Here is a 21,014-nt window from a genome sequence, read left to right as displayed (position 1 = left end):
TCATCTCATCCCTCTGCGCCCATGCAGAAACAAGCAAAGCAACAGTTTTCTTTAGAGCCTCTTCCTTGGGCATGTTCTTGAGAGCAAGACTGGAAAAAGACGTAAGCCTTTGGGCAGTGCCCTGAGGAGATTGCCTTTCCTGGTGGAAATGCTGTTACAGAGGCCAGCTCTGTCAGAGATCTGCTGTGCAGGGACTCTGTACACAGGAACTGCCTCTGCAGCTCCAGAGAAGGTCTTGGGGTATAAAATCTCAGTCAGAAATGTCACTGCAGTGTCCTTTTTGATGTTGCAATACAGAGAGGGTATGGAAATTCATTTACCCTGCCTCCGGGTAAAAACCAGACAGGTAGATAATGAATTCGAATTAGAATGAATAATGAAAATTCTTTGTGGACAACATTATGACAATTGAAAAAAAGAAAAATAAAATAAATCAACAATGACATTAAGATTGACAAAACACATCAAAGGAGACTGGGCCTGCCATGAATTCTGTTACAAGTGATATGTTGAAGGACATGTGCAGTATATTGCTTCTAAAAACCATCTAGTCCTCAGTTTCCAAACTGCACCCTTGAGCTCCTGGTTTCTCATGTTGTAGATGAGGGGGTTCACTGCTGGAGGAACCACCACATACAGAAAGGCCACCACCAGGTCCAGGGATGGGGAGGAGATGGAGGGGAGCTTCAGGTGAGCAAATATGGCAGTGCTGATAAACAGGGAGACCATGGCCAGGTGAGGGAGGCACGTGGAAAAGGCTTTGTGCCGTCCCTGCTCAGAGGGGATCCTCAGCACGGCCCTGAAGATCTGCACATAGGACACCACAATGAAAACAAAACACCCAAATGCTACACAGACACTAACCACAAGCAGTCCAGCCTCCCTGAGGTAGGTGTCTGAGCAAGAGAGCTTGAGGATCCGGGGAACTTCACAGAAGAACTGGTCCAGAGCATTGCCATGGCAGAGTGGTATAGAAAATGTATTGGCCGTGTGCAGCACAGCATTGAGAAACCCACTGCCCCAGGCAGCTGCTGCCATGTGGACACAAGCTCTGCTGCCCAGGAGGGTCCCGTAGTGCAGGGGTTGGCAGATGGCAACGTAGCGGTCATAAGACATGATAGTGAGAAGATAAAACTCTGCTGACATCAGAAAGAAAAAGAAAAAGACCTGAGTAGCACATCCTGTGTAGGAGATGGCCCTGGTATCCCAGAGGGAATTGGCCATGGCTTTAGGGACAGTGGTGGAGATGGAGCCCAGGTCGAGGAGGGAGAGGTTGAGGAGGAAGAAGTACATGGGGGTGTGGAGGTGGTGGTCGCAGGCTATGGCAGTGATGATGAGGCCATTGGCCAGGAGAGCAGCCAGGTAGATGCCCAGGAAGAGCCAGAAGTGCAAGAGCTGCAGCTCCCGTGTGTCTGCCAATGCCAGGAGGAGGAACTCAGTGATGGAGCTGCTGTTGTTGGTCATTTGCTGGTTCTTAATATGGGGCCATTGTCCTAAAAAGGAAAGGACAGGGAAAGCTATGACAGAGTTCTCTGAGCAAAGCCACTCCATTTTTCACAGAGATCCCACCCCATGTCCCCCAATTCCAAGGCATTTCCTCTCTTTGCTTTGTGCTGGCTGAGTGTGCTGTGAGGAGCAGGACCTCTGCCCCTGTGCTGCCAAGGAGTCAGCTCTGCCCTGCTGCAGTGAGTACATGGGAGCTGGTTCTTGACACCCCCGATGGTCACAAGGGCTGTCAGATGCAATTCACCCTTCATGGAAATGTTCAATATCTGCACTCACCACTCCAGAGAGTGTGGGCTGCAGAAGAGAGGCTGAGCATGTCTTTATGGTGATTTTTCTCTGTTTTTCTCTTTCTACCATCACATCCGGTTTAGTACTATTTTTAAGGAAGAAATACTCCTTTTTACGACTGAAAGTGTGGAGTCTTCAGACAAGACAGGCAAAAGGGCTCAGCTCTCTGTGTCTCAGGGCAGAGTCAGGAGAGCTGCATTGCCCATCAGTCTTGTTCCCACATGCCCTGTGCTTAACTTCTGGTACCTCAAGGATGACTGTGCATTAAATTACTCTTAAAAAAAAAAAAAAAAGCAACAGGACTCTAATGAAATCAGGAGGGTGCTGTTTCAAAGGGCAGATCTGGAAACTCTTCTTTTTGCAGCACAGAAGTGAAGCTGTGATGGAGAGGGAAGGACATGGCCTCTCAGAAAGAAGCAAAGGAATCTGAGAGGAGAGAACTGACCTCCAAGGGAAAGCTCAGCACTCCCTGGGATCCTACAGCACAGCCGTGCTCTTCTGGGGCAGCTCCCAAGCCCAGCAGCACAGGCAAAGCAGACAGTCAGATGTCCTGAAGATGGGATGTCCTAAAGGCAGAGTCAGCTCATTGCTCAGCAGACAGCGCCCAGCAGACATCTAGAGTGAGGGACCACAAGAGAGCAGCCTGAAGGCAGCCTAGCCCAGGGCTTGGCTGCAGTTTCCTCCCACTCCCTGCCCATGTCTCTGCTGCCTGGAGCTGTCCCTGCCAGGAGCTGGTGCTCTGCCCACACCTCTCCTCCCTGTCCCTGCTCACAGAGCCCATCCCACCCTCTGCGTGCTCAGCTCTGCCCTGCAGACACCTCCTGGCACCAGGGCACTGCCCAAGGGGATCCCAATGCTCCTTGAGAAGTGCCCTGGGAAATGTCCCAGGGGTGATCTGGAGCTGTGAACAGCCCTGACCCACACAGCACCCTCTCAAGAGCAGAAGGACCCTGCCCTGCCCTTCCAGGGGGTCGCTCCTTCCACCCACAGCTTCTCCCTGCAGTGCCCTGGGCAGCTCCCCGGGCAGGCTGAGGGCTGACCCTGGCAGGCGGCAGAGTCCCTGCCCCGGCACACAGCCCCTGGGCTGCAGGGACCCTGCTCTGAAGGACACAACTGGGCACCCCTGCCTGCACACCTGCATTCCCAGCCACTCAAACTTGCCTCTGCACAGGGAGTCCACCTGGCACATCCCAGCAGCTGTGGGCTCTGCCAGCTTGAGGAGATGCCTCCAGGAACCGCATCGGCATTGCCCTGCGCCCAGAGACTTACCGTGTCAAGGGCTCTGAAGATTTCTCCTTCCCTGAGCTCTCAGCAAGCCTCCCATTTCCAACTGCCTTTAAGCTCTCTCTGCCTCGCTGTTCTCCCCTCGGTGCCTGCAGGCAGAGCCCTCAGCCCTGCTGGGCTCTGCAGAGGAGCTGCTCCTGGCCAGAGATGTCTCTCTGCAGCACAGCCCACTTGCCATGAGCTCCCTTTGTCCCAGGAGCCTGGAGCAGCTCAGCAGCAGAGGCCCAGCCCAAGGCGGCATGTTAATGACCCCTCTGGTGGGTTTGGGGATGAGTCCATGAAGCTCAGACCCTGAGAGGAAGCTGATGAAACCTCTCCAGAAGTCACAGTCCGATGCAAGCTCCACAGTTTCTTGGAGCATTAATGGGTCCCCCTGAGTGCCATCACTGACAAAGCAGCTCTGGGGCTGGTTAGAGCAGGCAAGTGGAGGCAGTGATGACAGGTAGGCAAAGGCAATGGCAAGGTGGCTCTGATGCTGAGTAATCCTGGGTGTGTTTGATCAAGCCAAAGGGCCAAGCTGTGACCCCCAGCCCCTGGGAGGGGAGACCCTGTCCACACACAGGGCTCAGGGCTCTTCCTGGGCCACTGTGATGTGGGGATGTGCAATGCCTAGAGCAGGACTACCACACACTCTTTCTCAGGCTCACAGGTTGTGACAAGGGGGCGATGAAGTCCTGGTGCTCTAATGAGAAGATGTCTCCTCACAGGCATCACCTGCAGAGAGAACAGCCACAGCCCAGCAGACCAAGACCTTGGCTGTGTTGGGGGCTTTCAGTCTTGCCACTGCCCCCAGATGTCTCCACCACAGCATGTCCTATGGTGTCCCACACCTGCACCTCTTTCCCTGCAGGCTCTTGACACCCAGCCTGCTTACCAACTTGGGTCTCACCTGAGCGTCTTCCTACCCTTACTGATATCTCTCCATCCTCACAGACTCTTCATTGAAAGGCAAAGCTCTGGCTGATCCAGACTCTTGCTGGGTGGCCTCTTGTACCACAGAACTGCACTTGCAGGGACATTTCTTTCTCCTCGTGTCCCATCTCAACCTCCCAAGATGCACTTGGTGGCATCTTTTCTTTCTCATCATGATGTTTCCCAGTTTTCAGAAAAGCTCCACCATCTCTGAAACCACCTCTCAAGCAGTCTCAGGCTACTCCTAGACTGCCCTGAGCCTCTCCACCAATGGGCAAAGGGGCCAAAGAAGCCCAGGTCTCTCAGCCCCTCCACACAGCCCATCTGCTTAAGGCCCCAAACTCCACCCGGCCACATCTCCTCTGGCCACTCTCCAGCTCCTCCCAGCTCCAGCAAAAGAGGGAGCCGAGAACTGGGACAAAGCCATGTGTGGGGGTCCCTACCAGTGCGGTGTCAAGGGCCAGAAGAACTGCCCTGCTCTGGGGGACCACGCTCATCCTAACGCAGCCCCGTATGCAAGTGGCCTTCTTCACAGTGAGCAGAAACCCCTGGCTCGGATGGTGTCCCTCGCAGTTGCCAGGCCCTTCTCCTCCTCAGAGTCCCTCCTCAGCACAGCAGGTCCCAGCTGGCCCTGATGTACAGGTTGGTTCTTCTCCCTGAGGCCAGACTGGCCAATTCTCCTTGTCAACGTCACGAGGTTTCTTTTGGCCAAATCCCCGAGGTTCTCCAGGTCCCTCTGGACTGAAGCTCCATTTGGTCAGCGGTTACTGTTTGTGTGTGGGTGGCTCACCCTGACGGTGGTGTAGTCTCACAAGAGAACAGCATGAGGAGTTGCAGATCTCTACAGACCCAGGTAGGAATTGCCATGAAGAGAGTCTGCAAAACACCAAAGGAGGGTGCAAAGCAAGCCAAACCAGGGTCAGCGGAGAAAGTAGAAATGAGGGTGGGGCTGTTTGACGCATGGTGATATTAGTGGAAAATGTATACCTGTGTAGACACACAGACAACATGGATCCCTCCAGGAGCCAAATCCAGCAGCCTGACAGAGGTGAGACTGCTGCAGCTCCATGCTCCCCCATCCCACACACACACATGTGCACACAGAAATGCCCTCACATGTGCACGTGCACACCCCCCCCACACACACACTCAGAATGAAGTCTCTCAGTCAACTCGCAGACTCTGCAGCAGCTGGCACTGAACTCCCCTGCTCCTCCAGAACCAGCCTCTCCATGGTCTCACCATCGGAGTGGCTCACACAGCCTTGGCTCCCAGGTCACTTCACCTTTGCACCACCGACTCCAGCTTGATCTTCACCACCAATTGCACACTGACGCGTGTAACCTCACTCACTCCACAGCTGGCAGCACAGACACATGGGCTTCTGTGACAGCTGGTCTGACTCCCCTTGCTGGCACGTAGAGCTGCTCCTGGCACATGCCCGCACAGAGCATAGAGAGCCCCCCAGCCAGGAACAGAGTTAGAAATGGAGCTGAATGAGGAGACACATCAGATGGTTGAGTTCAGGCGCAGGGCATGTCCAGACCATCATATTGACCAGACAAAGGTTTATATGCGAAGGCTCCTTTTATCCCTGTTATATTTATGGATGAAATCATCTTGAGTGCCCTCCCATAGCACATACAAGATAAGCAATCAGGCTCAGTCACCATGTGTTGATGAAAGGCAGGTCCTTCTTGATTACCCTCATCTCCTTGTATGACAAGGTGACCCACTTAGTGGATGAGGGCAAGACAGTGGATGTTGTCTACCTAGACTTTAGTAAAGCCTTTGACACCATATCCCAGAGCATTGTCCTGGAGAAACTGGCTGCTCATGGAGTTTGTGGGTATGTGCTTCACTGGGTAAAAAACTGCCTGGATGGCACGGCCTAAAGAGTTGTGGTGAATGGAGTTCATACCAGTTGGCGGTATTCGCCAGGGCTCAGTACTGGCGCCAGTTCTCCTTAATGTCTTCATGAATGATCTGGACGAGGGGATCAAGTGGACCCCCAGTAAGTTTGCAGATGACACCAAGTTGGGTGGGAGTGTTGATCTGCTTGAGGGTATAAAGGCTCTGCAGAGGGATCTGGACAGGCTGGATCAATGAGCAGAGGCCATCTGTATGAGGTTCAACAAGGCCAAGTGCCGGGTCCTGCACTTGGGTCACAACAACCCCAGGCAACACTACAGGCTTGGGGAAGAGGGGCTGGAAAGCTGCCTGGCGGAGAAGGACCTGGGTGTGCTGGTTGACATCCGGCTGAACATGAGCCAGCAGTGTGCCCAGGTGTGCAAGAAGGCCAAGTGCATCCTGGCTTGTATCAGAAATAGTGTGGCCAGCAGGAGTAGGGAAGTGATTGTGCCCCTGTACGCAGCTCTGGTGAGGCTGCACCTCGAGTGCACATGTTCATTTTTGTGCCTCTCAGTACACGAAGGACATTGAGGAGCTGGAGCACGTCCAGAGAAGGGCAGCAAAGCTGGTAGAGAGACTGGAGCAAAGTCTTATGAGGAGCGGCTGAGGGAACTGGAGGTGTTTAGCCTGGAGAAGAGGAGGCTGAGGGGAGACCTGATTGCTCTCTACAGCTACCTCAAAGGAGGTTGTAACCAGGTGGGTGTTGGTCTCTTCTCCCAAGTAACTAGCGATAGGACAAGAGGAAATGGTCTCAAGTTGTGTCAGGGGAGGTTTAGATTGGATATTAGGAAAAATTTCTTCACTGAAGGAGTGGTTAGGCATTGGAACTGGCTGCCCAGAGAGGTGGTGGAGTCCCCATCCCTGGAGGTGTTCAAATTCCGCGTAGACGTGGCACTTCAGGACATGGTTTAGTAGACATGGTGGTGTTGGGCCGATGGTTGGACTTGATGATCTTAGAGGTCTTTTCCAACCTTAAAGATTCTATGATTCTATGATTCTAAAAAGGGAGAGGCATGGCGTTTAGTGATTGCTACCATCTTTTGCTCTGGAACCGTTGGACATCTGTCTACCTGCGTGAGGTGGGGAGTAATTGCCTTTGCATCACTTTTTTTATTTTGTTGTCCTTCTTACACTTCCCATGCTCTTATTAAACAATTTTTATCTTCACCCCCAAGTTTTCTTGCTTTTACTTTCCCTTCCCTTTTGCTCCATCCCCCTGGCTGTGGGGGAGGATGGTGAGTGAGCTGCAGTGTGGTGCCTAATTTCTTACTGGTGTTAACCCACACCACTTACAAACAAGGAAGAGCTGGTCAGGATGTAAAAAGTCAAGGGTGAGAAGGAAGAGTTGTGGCTCCTGAAAGATGGGAACAAGGCAAAGAACAGGACTTCAAGAGAGCAGGTTTTGGCCTGGTGAGGAACCTACTTGGAAGAATCCCATAGGATATGGCCCTGCAGAGAAGAGGGGGTGCCGTGAGCTGTTCGATGGTCAAGAATCTCCTCTTCAGGCTCCAGAACTGTCCACCCTGACATGCAGGAAGTCAAGAAAAGGTGGCAGGAAGCTGGCATGGACGAGAAAGGAGCTTCTGCCTAAAGTCAAGCCTGAAGAGGAAGGACAGAGAAGGTGGAAGGTGGCTGCCTTCCAGCCTCAGTGGTTCTGTGATTCTGTGCTGCAGAGAGCCATTGGTGTGCATGTGTACTTGTCTGTGCGTGGGGGTGAGGGTATCCTGGAGTCACCTTCTCGATAGACAGAGGGGTCTAAGACCAGTTCCTGGAGGGATCCATGTTGTCTGTGTGCCTGTACAGGTATACATTTTCCACTAACACAGCCTAGCACAGAAACAGCCCAACCCTCATTCACTCTTTCTCCACTGGCCCTGGCTTTGCTGGCTTTGTACCCTCCTTTGGTGTTTCAGAGATGGTTGTCATGGTAAGTCCCACCTGGCTCAGCAATTAAACCCAGCAACTCCTTTCATTGTCTGTAGAGCCCTGCAACTCCTCATGCTGTTACCTAGTGATAGACACCACCATCAGGGTGAGCCACCTGCAAACAAACATGAACAGCTGACCAAATGGAACTTCAGTCCAGGGGCACCTTGAGGAACTCTGGGAGAGATACGCTAACAGAAACCTCTTAAAGTATACCAGGAGAAATGGCCATTTCTGCACTGGGGAGAGGAGTAACCCCACACATCAGGGCAGGCTGGGTCCTGGCGCTGAGCACTCACCACAGGGAGAAGGGCCTGGGTGCTACGAGGAACATCCTACAAGCCAGTGGTACGTGCTCACCACGACCAAGGCCAGCTGCATGTGGGGCTGCATTAAGAGGAGCATGGCCACCCAGACATCTTGAGTTTTTGCCTGGCTTCACCGAGCCCTGGTGTGACCACATCTGGACCACTGTGTCCCTCTGTGGGAATCCCTGCTGGAGACAGGTGGGGAGTATCTGGAGAGTGCCCAGAGGAGGTCTGCACATCCCCTCTAGTTTAGGCCCCAAACCCTCTCTTTGCAGCCTTCTTCCACCTCCACACCACCTCAGGAACATGCTGTCCCTAGAGAACCACCATGCTCTCCGGGCAGCTCCAGATGTCCCTCCTGGAGGACTGGTGTCTTCAAGGTCACCTGTGGGAAAGCCCTGGCTACATCCCTCATTGACACTCACCATCTTCACTGTCACCAGACACCAACTGGTGACTCCTAAATCCAGTCCTAGGTCTCCAGAAGCTCACAACCATTGAGCTTTGTACTCCCCAACACATGGAGGAAGAGGGACTTGAGGGGTGCAGTTCCTCAGGCCTCTTTGGAGGAAGAACCCAGCCTGAAAGCACTGCACCAGCAGATCCCGTTTTATTACAGAGATGCCATGAGATAGGCCAGCTCTGAGCCAGTCTTAGACACACTTTCATAAGGGCGCCGGGCGACACAAAGTATTATGTGCCTCACATGTAGTGACGCCTATGCAAACATTTCTCCATAAAACATAATAACCATGAAGAAGAGTCAAACAGCAATAATGACAATTATGATGATTAAAAAAAAAAAAAAAAGGCTGGGATCACATACTATGGGATTGTCGTGGTTTAACCTGGCAAACAGCTGAAACAACCACGCAGCCAGTTGCTCACTCCCCCCACTAGGATGGGGAGAGAATGGAAAAGAAAAAAGGTAAAACTTGTGAGTTGAGATAAAGTCAGTTTAATAGGACATAAAAGAATGACAATAATAATAGTAGTAGTCATAACGACAACTACAAGAACAATAATTATAGACAAATATACAAACAAGTGATGCACAGCACAATTTCTCACCACCCGGACCAATGCTCAGCTAGTTCCCGAGCCACGCTGCCTCCTGGCCCACCCCCCCCCGTTATATACAGAGCGTGACATCATACAGTATGGAATATCCCTTTGGCCAGTTTGGGTCAGCTGTCCTGGCTGCACCCCCTCGCAGCTTCTTGAGTGTCCCCTGCCATCTTGTTGGCAGGCCACTATGAGAAGCTGAAAAGTCCTTGACTGCTTGGCAACAACTAAAATATTGGTGTGTTATCAACATTGTTCTCATCCTAAACCTAAACACAGCTCTACACCAGCTGCTAGAAAGAAAATTATCTCTATCCCTGCAAAACCAGGACAGTATCCACCGCTTATGCTATACCATTTACATCATGCCCAGGTCTCACACTTTCCAATATGCTGCAATTAATCACCACCACTTTTCCTGTCCTTTGAGATGTACACACAGATATCATTAGTCAATGGACGACTCCTGTGAAATATCTGTAAAATGTCCATAAATGTTCATTAGATGTCCATAGAGTTCATTTAGACCATGACTTCAGGCTCCCTCTGTCATCCTTCACAGCGGCAGAGATTGTTGCATGCTGAAGCCAGTTCTGGTTCCATCACCACTGCACTTGTCCGGATCTATCATCATGGCACTTTGCTCAGTTTCATCAAAATTCATTCTTCATTAATCTGGGTGATTGTTACTGTAATCCTGTTGATAGGGCATAGAGCCACCATAGTAGTGGTGACATCTGGTATTATACAGCAATTAGCATCATGCAATTCCAGACATTGGTTATTCTCACCCAAAATCAAATCCCCTTGAGGTATACATCAGAATTCTCGATCCTCCTGCATCACCCACCAAGTACACCCAGGTCGTTGAGCAAAAGCAATCCTACGGATGGGTTTGCCTTTGCCCGAGGCAGGAGTAACCCCGACTGTCTTCCACAGCATATTTTTTATGTGCACTACGGGGACTTTATCCCCTTCTACAGTACGGAAAAGTTTTGATTGGGTAGGGCCAGCTTGATTCATAGATCCCCTTGGAGGGGACCCAGCTGGGAAGCTGACCAAAACTGACCAAAGGGATGTTCCGTACCATATGACATCATGCTCAGCAAGAAAAGCTCAGGGGAAGGAAGGAAGGAAGGAAGGAGAAGTAGTTCATGGTTATGATGATCCTGTGCCCAAATAACAGTCACGCATGCTGAAGCCCTACTTCCTTAGAAAGTGACTGGACATCTGGCTGGCAATGGGAAGCAGTGAGTGAATTCCTCTTTCAGCTTTGATCTGTTTGTCTGAGGAGGAGTCACTCCCTGAGGGATCCAGCCTCTCTGAAGCAAGGTCCGGAGGAAGCTCCCAGCAACAGCTTGTGGCTGATCCCTCCATTTTCGGTGGTGCAGGGGATGTGAGCTAACACCCCCCCAGGCCTCAGGCATTTCCACAGGGATTCAGTGATGGCTCGTGGCCTTTCAAAGGCCACACACACCTCTGGGGATGTCCACCAAGACAAATCCCTTACACTGCCAGTGATGGGAAGGGGATGGAAGCAGGGACGAGTGGCATTGTCAATGTTTGTGTCTCCTGCAGTCTGGCCATCCTGGAGCACAGCGCTCTTCCCAGCTGTAGTATCTCCCAGAGACAAATCTCTGAGTGTGGAGATGGGAAAGGCTGGAGCTACAGCCTCAAGTCTGTCCAAGCATCCGTGAGCACTCGGCGACATCCCACACCCTGTGTCCGTGTGAGGGAGGGAGCTGAGCTGCTCTTTTGCATGTCAGTAGTGATGTGCAAGGGCACAGAATTATAGTTTATTCAAGAGAAACTGGGGAGCAGGAGGGCTGAATTTCCTCCTCCCCATCCCTCCCCATCAGCTACATAAAATAATCATGGGTGTGTGTCAAATACCTTGAGAATGTTTTAACACAACAAATCATTTTGTGCAGCTCCTGGGCACCTGACAGACTAACCAGGAGGTGCATGTGTGGCTTAGCCCAACTTTGGGCTATTAAAGATCAAGGCTCTCTTAAAAGAGTTGAAAGACTGTGAGAGGTCAGAGCTGGCTTCAGTCCTTGTGTTTCCTCCTGACAGCTGGGGATGCCTGGTGTCATGACAGTGAATATTTAGAGACCAGAAACATAACAAAGAATATAACATAACCAAGTATATTCTTTATAAATATGTATGTGTGTGTGTATATATATATATTATTTGCTATAACATGTCAAGTATAGCAAAAAAAAAAAAGTATTCTGACACTGAAGGAACAAGTGTCACCTTAAATGAGTACCTCAAATCAAAATTACAGGTGTGATTAAACAAAACTTGTTTCCATGCATCATGCGGTCAGAGTGTTCCTGGCAAAGAACCTGGTTTGCTGAGTGGGAGCAGATGCCAGTTTCTGAGGCCTGTAGCTCATCAGGTGGACTTTCCTGCAGAGGAGACAGCCAGGTGGGAGGCGAGAGCAGGAAAGAAGCTTGTCCCCATTGCCACCATGCACAATGAGTGCAACCGGTGCAGCCACGTTGCCAAAGCAGTGAGCTGACGCGGCCCACCGAGGGCTTCCTCGGCAACTGAATTAGATGGGAAGGGAGGGGTCCAGCTGGAGGGTAAACACCAAAACACCATACAGAGGGGAGTCGCCAGACAGGAGTGGGGTGGGATAGCCTGGGCATGGGTTCCTGGGGCCACTGCTGATGCCTTTGGGTATCTGCAGTCTCTTCATGGAGCAGAGAAACATACCGAAAGCATTCAGTGTCCAAAGAAAGAAGATAAACTGTGCTGGCAAGACCGTTCCCCCTCTTCCTTGACCATCACCAACAGGATGAGGAGTGCATCTGTGCAGCTTAGACTTGGATCCCCAGCACTTACATTTCAGTGTGAGGCTCCCAGGATACGCTGGGATCTCTTGTCCGTAGGAGCAACAGCACAAATGTCTGTGTCCACTGGGCCTCCCTCTCCTGCCTTTCCAGCCCAGGCAGAGGCAGAGGAGATGGTTCTCCCACACTGCATGTCCAACAGGACTGGAAGGAGTCATGCCTGCTTGCTCCCCTTGGCTAGCAAAGGAGCAAGGGAGGCCCCTGTGCACCTCTCGTGCTGGAGAGAGGAATCCTATCTGAGGGACATGCCAAATGCTCTGCTGCCTTCAGCTCCACACAAGCCCGGCCCCTCTGCCTCAGAAGGTCTGAGGCTTTCTAATTCTGTGTGAGCTGATGAAGATGCAGTCATCTGAAGGGAAGTGAGGCGAATGCCGTTTCTGGGGACTTTCCTGTTCACCAAATTCAGAGATGCCCCTGGTTCAGTTGCCCTGCCTCAGTTTATGTCATGCTGTTGGGGTGTCAGCACTGCCTGGAGCTGTTGACAGTTTCCACCAGCTCAGAGCTTCCATCCCACCAGGGGGTCAATTACATTGTTTTTACTCCCTGCAGATCCTCAGGAGGGACACGTGGCAGCAGGAACCTTCAGAGTCTCCTTTCTGCTATAAACCCTGGGATGCTTCAGAGAGCTGGGAGCCTTCAGGTGCTGCTGGAGACTCACCATCAGAGCTGCTGGGAGGAGAGGGCAAGGGCAGAGTCAGGAATGAGCCCTGGTTCGGGGCTTGCAGTGAGGTCCAAGAAGTGAAGAAATGGTAGGGAAAAGGCAGAAGCTAAGACCTTGACCCTGGGCTTCATTGCCATGATCCATCAGAGCAGATGCCACCCCTTCATGACAAGGACTGCAGGTTTGTGTGGATGTGCTGAGGGGGAGTGAAGGCTGGGCCTTATTAGTCAATCTGCTGCGTCTTTGAACAGAAGATATGAGAGTGTAGAGACCCGAGTCTCAGCCTTGCCGTTTCCTGCACGTCTTCCCACCCCAGCTCCCCACTTCTCCCAGACAGCCCCGAGCCCCTGGCACAGTGAGACCCCGGGGACAGCCCCTGGACACTCTCCCACCTGAGCTGGCTGGGGGGAGCATTTGGGCAAGCTGCATGGGGCCAGACTGCCTGTGCCCTTTACTTCATCATTCACGGGGCTATTTCGGTTGTCTCTGGGTTTGTTTTACTTTTTAGTTGTTGCTGGGTTTTGCTTGTTTTCTCACTCCCTCGGCATTAGAATCATGTAGGTTTTGTTCTGCAAGTCTCAGCTTCCTCAGTCCCATGCGGTGGAGAGGGCTGGAGTGTCAGTTATTCTGAGTAGCTTTGGGCAAACTCTCAGGACATTTCCTGTGATTACCACTGCTGGAAGAAACGCATTCCAGCCTCAGAGGTGGGCGTGAGACACTTAGAGGGAACGGCTTGTGCAGAGAGGTGTGTTTCTCGGGCGTGAGCTTTCTCCAGTCATGTGCTGAGGCATGTCCCTGGCATTGGCCATGGCCCTGACCCTGATCCTCTCCCACCTCACCCCGTGGCACCCTGGGGATGACCTGCTCAGTGTCCTACTTTCTCAGGGAGCCCCACAGGCACAGCTGGCCATGCTGAGGTCCTGCTGCTGGGCTGGGATTTGCAGGGAGGCAGCCCCCAAGACCTCAGGAACCACTGCTGATGAAGGACAAATGTGAAGCAAATACTTCTGCCCAGCAGCTTTCAATCACAGAATCACAGAGCAGCTGGGCTTGGAAGCCACTTCAGGACATCATCCAGTCCACCTCCCCCCTTCCTAAAAGCAGGGTCAGCTAGAGCAAGTGGCTCAGGACCATGTCCCGTCTAGATTTTAATATTCACAAGGGTGGACCCTTCGTAACCTTTTTGGGCAACTGTTCCAGTGTTTGACCACCCTATCTTTCAATGGAATTTCCTGTATTTCAGTGTGTCCTTTCTTCAGGGCACCACTGAAAAATGTCTGGATTGGTCTCCTTAAACCTTCCCATTATTCTCCTCTGCACAACCTCTCCCATGCGGCTTGGTTGACTCCCAGTTACCCCTTCCCTATCTTTTTTTTTTTTATTGATCACTTCCTTTTAACTTTTTATGCTGCATTTTGACCTACAGTGTGGTTTTTAGCATCTCTCTGGCAGTCCCACAGCACAGTCCATTGGTCATCTGAGCCAGTAACGCCTGATGTGCCCTTTCTCAGTTGGAAGAAATTGGCCTGTTGGGTAGATGGGAAGGAGTGGGGCGGGAATCCTTTCCTTCTCATGTGGGTGCTTCAGAGAGCTGTGGCCACTCACCCTGCGATGTGCCCATCCCTTGCTTTGGAGGAAGGGTGGTGTCTGGCGTGACGTTTCACACAGTGGGCTTTTTTGGAGAGAGGGGTTCCTTTTCTCTGGCACACTTTCTCTTTCCTGAGAGCAGAAGGATGTCGATCCTCAACAACTATAACGTGTTTTCCAGGGCATACCCAGCGGCATATGACCGTTGTTTGTTTCTGTGTGAGCAAATGCACTTCATGGATTTATTCTGTAGTGAGAAAGAAGAACTTCCACTGAGCAGCTCACCTCCAGAGTCTGCAGTGGCTCTGTGGGATGAGTGTTCTTTACCCTTCAGGAAGAACATTTATTTTATGCTTTCACTAGGCATGACATACATAAAGCTAGCGTGAACAGAAAAATGTCCTACACAAAAAAATGTGGAAGGTAAACGCTGAAATGTGTTTCTTTCTCGTAGCCTCTCTTTGTGACAACTGAGAAAATAAAAGACAAACAACATTGCATGGCCGAAGGGGAAAGGGACAATGGGACAGCATCCATGGATTTTGTGCTGCTGGGAATACGTGATGTCCCCACGCTCCAGTACCTGCTCTTTCTCCTCTTGCTTATGATCTACTCAGTCACCATGATTGGGAACATCCTCATTGTTGTGCTGGTGGTGGCAGACCGGCATCTGCACACCCCCATGTACTTCTTCCTGGGCAATCTGTCCTCCTTGGAGACCTGCTACAGCTCCACCATCCTGCCACGGTTGCTGGCCAGCTTCTTGTCTGGGGACAGCAGCATCTCTGCTCACGGCTGCATGGCTCAGTTCTACTTCTTTGCTTCCCTTGCAACTACTGAGTGTTACCTTCTGGCGGCCATGTCCTACGATCGGTACTTGGCCATATGCCAGCCTCTGCTCTATGCCAGCCTCATGACCTGGAAGGTCTCTTTACACCTGGCAGCTGCATCTTGGCTAGGGGGTTCACTGCTGCTGGTGGTAGTCACAGTGTTCTTATCCCAGTTGCAGTTCTGTGGCCCCAAGGCGATTGACCACTTCTTCTGTGAGTTTACCCCATTGCTGGAGCTTGCCTGCAGTAACGCCAAGGTGTTCACGCTCATTGGGTTTGTCTTTGCCTTTCTGGACCTAATGTTTCCATTCCTGTTCACGCTGGCCTCCTACGTGTGCATCATAGCTGCCATCCTGAGGATCCCATCCAGCACGGGCAGACAGAAGGCCTTCTCTACCTGCTCCTCTCACCTCTCCATTGTCACTGTTTACTATGGCACCCTCTTTGTTGTCTACATGCTACCTAGAACAGGCCCGCTGAGGCAGCTCAACAAAGTGTTCTCCTTTTTCTACACCATCCTGACGCCCCTGGTCAATCCCCTCATCTACAGCCTGCGGAACAGGGAGGTCAAGGAGGCCATCAGGAAAGTGCTCAGGAAAGCCCTGGCCTGCACCCAGAGCTCATGCTCCCTTGGTGACGCAGGCAAAAGATGCTTCTAGCTCCTTTGGAAGTTCTGGATACCAGCTGGCTCTTCCAAAGCACATGCCACTGAGACCTCTTGTGAAGTGGCAAAGGGAAGAAAGCAAAAGGTCCTTGGAGAGAAATATCATTGTTTAAAAAAAATGTTGAAAATGTCATGGGTTTGCTTTTTCCTTGAAAATAAACACCTTGGTGGTCTTATGTGGGGAACTATTGAAGTATCAGGATTGAATAAGAAGCCTTTGCTTATCCTGCTGCAAGGGGAGGTGGAGAGGCTGGAGCGAGGGGAGCAGTTCCTCTGTCTGAGGGCTGAAACAAGGTCATCGCCTGGATCTCCCCACACACACACACCTTTCCCTCCCCTGTTCCTGGCAGAAGTGAGCAAGTCCCTGCTCCAGCTTTTCCCTTCTGGCTCCAGCTCAAGCTTCTCTTCTGTCTTCACCCTACATCTTGGACAGAGACCGTGACAGCCGTTCCCTTGCCCCAGTCTCTTCATCCTTGGAGGATCAGGCTTCCCACCTCAGCCCTCCTTCCCCACTAGAAAGCTGTGACCCATTGTACTGGGCTGGGGGGGGGCTCATTCTCTTCATGGCAGTCTGTAAGGTGCTGTGCTTTGGACTGGGGACCAAAACCGTGTTGATAACACACCAGATGTGTAGCTATTGCTGAGCATTGTCTGCACAGCATCGAGACCGTCTCTGTTTCTCACATTGCCCTTAGAGTGAGCAGGCTGAGAGTGCACAAGAAATTGGGAGGGGACACAGCAAGGACAACTGATCCAAACTTACCAGATCTTCCATGTCATATAGCATCATGCTCAGCAACAAAAATGGAGGGGAGGGCTTTTTTCAGTGGATAGCCATTGCTTGGGGACTGGCTGGGCACCAGTGTACTTGTGGAAGCTGGGGAGTGATTGCTTTGGCATCACTTATTATTTTGGGGTTGGGGTTTTTGGGTGGGTTTTTCCTTCTTCCTTCTTCCTCTTTCCTATGTGTAATTCTGGGTGCTATAATTTAAGAAGGATGTGAAGGTTCTTGGATGTTTCCAAAGTAGGACAACACAGCTGGTGACAGGGCTGGATGCCATGTCCTCTGAGGAGCAGCTAAGGTCTCTGGGATTGTCTAGTTTGGAGAAAAGAAGGCTGAGGGGTGACCTGATTGCTCTCTACAGCTTCCTGAGGAGGGGACATGGAGAGGGAGGTGCCGATCCCTGTGATCCGGTGCCAGGATGCCTGGAATGGTTCGAAGCTGCATCAGAGGAGGTTTAGACTAGACATTAGGAAGCATTTCTTTAGAGAGAGGGTGGTCAAACACTGGAACAGGCTTCCTTGAAAGGTGGTCAATGCCCCAAGCCTGTCAGTGTTGAAGAGGCATTTGGACGATACCCTTCCTAATAGGCTTTCATTTTTGGTCAGCCCTGAAGTGGTCAGGCAGTTGGACTAGATGATCATTGTAGGTGCTTCCAAACTGAACTATCCTATCCTATCCTATCCCATCCTATCCCATCCTATCCTATCCTATCCTATCCTATCCTATCCTATCCCATCCTATCCCATCCTATCCTATCCTATCCTATCCTATCCTATCCCATCCCATCCCATCCCATCCTATCCATTTATGATGCCACCCTTACTGGCCTCTCCTTCAACCCTCATGCACAAGGGCTGACCCAACGTGTCCCCTTCCCCATTGAGGAGCTCCATACATCCAAGTAGCCTCTTTACTTTGAAGAAACTTCACTCTGGATCCTCCCAGCCCGTGTCTCCTGAAAGCCTCTATCCATCTGTGGTGTTTGGACCGTGGCTAGCCACCAGGTGCCCACCAAGCTGCTCTACCACTCCCCCTCCTCAACAGGGCAGAGGGAGAAAACACACCAAAAAGCTTGTGGGTCAGGATGAGGACAGGGAGATCACTCACCAATTACCGTCATGGGCAAAACAGACTTAACTCAGGGAGATTAATTTAACTTATTGCCAATCAAATCAGAATGGAGTAATGAGAAATAAAATCAAATCTTTAATCACCTTCTCTGGAAACCTCCCTTATTCCCAGGCTCAAATTCACTCCCAATTTTCTCTGCCTTTTCCTCCGCAGCAGCACAGGGGTTAGGGAAATGGAGGTCACGGTCAGTTCATCAAATGTTGTCTCTGTCACTCCTTCCTCCTCACACTCCTCTTCCCACAGGAGATAGTCCTTCATGAACTTCTCCAACATGGGTCCTTCCCACAGTGTGGGGTGCTCCATGGGCTGCAGGGCAGATATCTGCTCCACTGTGGTCCTCCATGGGTGGCAGCGGGACAACCTGCATCATCGTGGTCTTCACCATGGGCTGCAAGGGAATCACTGCTCCGGCACCTCGAGCACCTCCTCCCCCTCCTTCTTCACTGACCTTGGTGTCTGCAGAGGTTTTTCTCTCATATAGTCTCACCCCTCTCTTCCAGCTGCTGTTGTGCAGCAGTTGTTTCCCCATCTTAACTATGTTACTGCAGAGGTGCTATCACCATCACTGTGGTGGGTCCATCTTAGAGACGGCTGGAACTGGCTCTGTCTCACATGATGGGGCAGCTTCTGGCATCTTCTCACAGAAGCCGCCCCTGCACACCACCCTCCCCACTACCTATACCTTCCACGTAAACCCAATACAAATCCCTAAACATCCTTTATATGATATACCCTCGACCAATCTAGGATGTCTTAGATCCCAGTGTATGACTGCTGCTTGACATGTTCAGTGTGGTTTGAACATTGAAAAATAGATATTGTTGGCCTGGCTTGCACTTCTGACCCTTTAGTTTCTTTTTAAATCCTGGAGCTTGTGTGTGTGATCTAGCCTTTGAGGGAGGAAACACAGAAACATAGGCAGGCAGGACTGAAGTGGAGGATTCTGAGAGGAGACCAAAAAGCAAGGAGCAGGACATCAGGACAGCGGGAGAGCAGGCTTTGACCTGCTGGGTGCCCCGCTTGGAAGAATCCCCTGGGATATGGCCCTGAAGAGAAAAAGGGTGCAGGGAGCTGTCTGATGGTTAACAATCTCCTCTTCAATCTCCAGAACGGTCCACCCGGACATGCAGGAATTCAAGAAAGGGTGGCAGGAGGCTGGCATGGATGAGAACAGAGCTCCTGCCAGAAACCAAGCGTGAAGAGGAAGCAGAGAGAAGGTGGAAGGTGGCTGCCTTCCAGCCTCAATGGTTCTGTGGTTCTGTGCTGGAGGGAGCCATTTGCACATGTGTCTGTTTGTCTGTGCATGGGGGAGCTGGGGGGGATGAGGAGATCCTGGAGCCAACGCCCAGACAGCTGGAGGACCTAAGACTAGCTTCTGGAGACATCCTTACTGTTTGAGTGTCTATATACGTATATATTTTCCCGTAACATAGCCTACCATACAAACACCCAACCCTCATTTACCCTTTCTCCACTGTGGAGGGTTGACCCTGGCTGGATGCCAGGTGCCCACCAAAGCCACTCTGTCACTCCCCCTCCTCGCCTGGACAGGGGAGAGAAAATATAACAAAAGGCTCATGGGTTGAGATACGAACAGGGAGAGATCATTAAACAATTATCTTCACAGTCAAAGCAGACTCAACTTGGGAAAATTAATTTGATTTATTACAAATAAAATCAGAGACGAGTAAATGCTGGGTTTGTAATCTTGTGTGCTGTTTTGGAGATTGTGTTCATGATAATTCCTTCCTGGGTCTATAGAGCCCTGAAACTCCTCATGCTCTTATCTTGGGAAAGATTTGACCATCACGGTCAGCTATCTGCAATAGGCATTAATTACCAGATGACCAAATGGAGATTCAGTTGAGGGAACCCTGAGAAACTTTGGGATTCTGGCCAGCACAAACCCCCTTGAAGTCTACAAGGAGAAGTGGCCAGTCCTTCGTTAGATGCAAAAATAACCTTGTTCATCAGGGCAGGCTTGCAACTGACTGGTTGTGCAGTGACCCTGAGGAGAAGGGCCCGGGCACTACGCGGGACAGCATACAAGTCGGTGGTGCACGCTCACCATGAACAAGGCCACATACATACAGGTCTGCATTAGGACAAGCATGGCCACTCAGATTATCTTGAGATTAGTGTGGATTAGAGATGGTGGAGTTTTTCCTAACACTGGGAAACAACACAAGAAAGAAATAATGGCACAAAGTGAAGCTTTGGAAGTTGAGACTGGACATGAGGAAGAGCCCTGAGCTGTGTGTGCAGGACAGGACCTCCCTTCCCAGGGGCTGGGGACCAGGGCTTGGCCCTTTGGCTTAATCAAACACATCGAGGTTTACTCAGCATCAGAGCCACCTTGCCATTGCCTTTGCCTACCTGTCATCACTGCCTCCACTTGCCTGCTCTAACCAGCCCCAGAGTTGCTTTGTCAGGGATGGCCCTCAGGGGGACCCATTAATGCTCCAAGAAACTGTGGAGTTTGCATCGGACTGTGACTTCTGGAGAGGTTTCATCAGCTTCCTCTCAGGGTCGGAGCTTCATGGACTCATCCCCAAACCCACCAGAGGGGTCATTAACATGCCGCCTTGGGCTGGGCCTCTGCTGCTGAGCTGCTCCAGGCTCCTGGGACAAAGGGAGCTCATGGCAAGTGGGCTGTGCTGCAGAGAGACATCTCTGGCCAGGAGCAGCTCCTCTGCAGAGCCCAGCAGGGCTGAGGGCTCTGCCTGCAGGCACCGAGGGGAGAACAGCGAGGCAGAGAGAGCTTAAAGGCAGTTGGAAATGGGAGGCTTGCTGAGAGCTCAGGGAAGGAGAAATCTTGAGAGCCCTTGACACGGGAAGTCTCTGGGTGCAGGGCAATGCCGCTGCGGTTCCTTGAGGCATCTCCTCAAGCTGGCAGAGCCCACAGCTGCTGGGATGTGCCAGGTGGACTCCCTGTGCAGAGGCAAGTTTGAGTGGCTGGGAATGCAGGTGTGCAGGCAGGGGTGCCCAGTTGTGCCCTTCAGAGCAGGGTCCCTGCAGCCCAGGGGCTGTGTGCCGGGGCAGGGACCCTGCCACCTGCCAGGGTCAGCCCTCAGCCTGCCCGGGGAGCTGCCCAGGGCACTGCAGGGAGAAGCTGTGGGTGGAAGGAGCGACCCCCTGGAAGGGCAGGGCAGGGTCCTTCTGCTCTTGAGAGGGTGCTGCCTGAGTCAGGGCTGTTCACAGCTCCAGATCACCCCTGGGACATTTGCAGGGGCACTTTTCAAGGACCATTGAGATCCCCTTGGGCAGTGCCCTGGTGCCAGGAGGTGTCTGCA

General features: G+C 51.7%; 2 protein-coding genes across 2 annotated transcripts; one reads left to right on the top strand and one right to left on the bottom strand.

Annotated features, from left to right (window-relative positions):
• Positions 1-495: 495 nt before the first annotated feature.
• LOC129196980 (olfactory receptor 14J1-like) lies at positions 496-1,464 on the bottom strand. Its single transcript, XM_054804945.1, has one exon. The coding sequence runs from the start codon at positions 1,462-1,464 to the stop codon at positions 496-498; it is 969 nt and encodes a 322-aa protein (XP_054660920.1).
• Positions 1,465-14,811: 13,347 nt separating this feature from the next.
• Positions 14,812-15,801, top strand: LOC129196978 (olfactory receptor 1013-like). The gene has a single exon (XM_054804944.1). It carries the CDS (start codon positions 14,812-14,814, stop codon positions 15,799-15,801), a length of 990 nt encoding a protein of 329 aa, XP_054660919.1.
• The last annotated feature ends 5,213 nt before the right edge of the window (positions 15,802-21,014 follow it).

The sequence above is a fragment of the Grus americana genome, chromosome 27 (genome assembly GCF_028858705.1).
Source record: "Grus americana isolate bGruAme1 chromosome 27, bGruAme1.mat, whole genome shotgun sequence".
NCBI lineage: Eukaryota > Metazoa > Chordata > Aves > Gruiformes > Gruidae > Grus > Grus americana.
The sequence above is the reverse complement of the archived record's forward strand: the minus strand, read 5'-3'. Positions and strand labels throughout refer to the sequence as shown.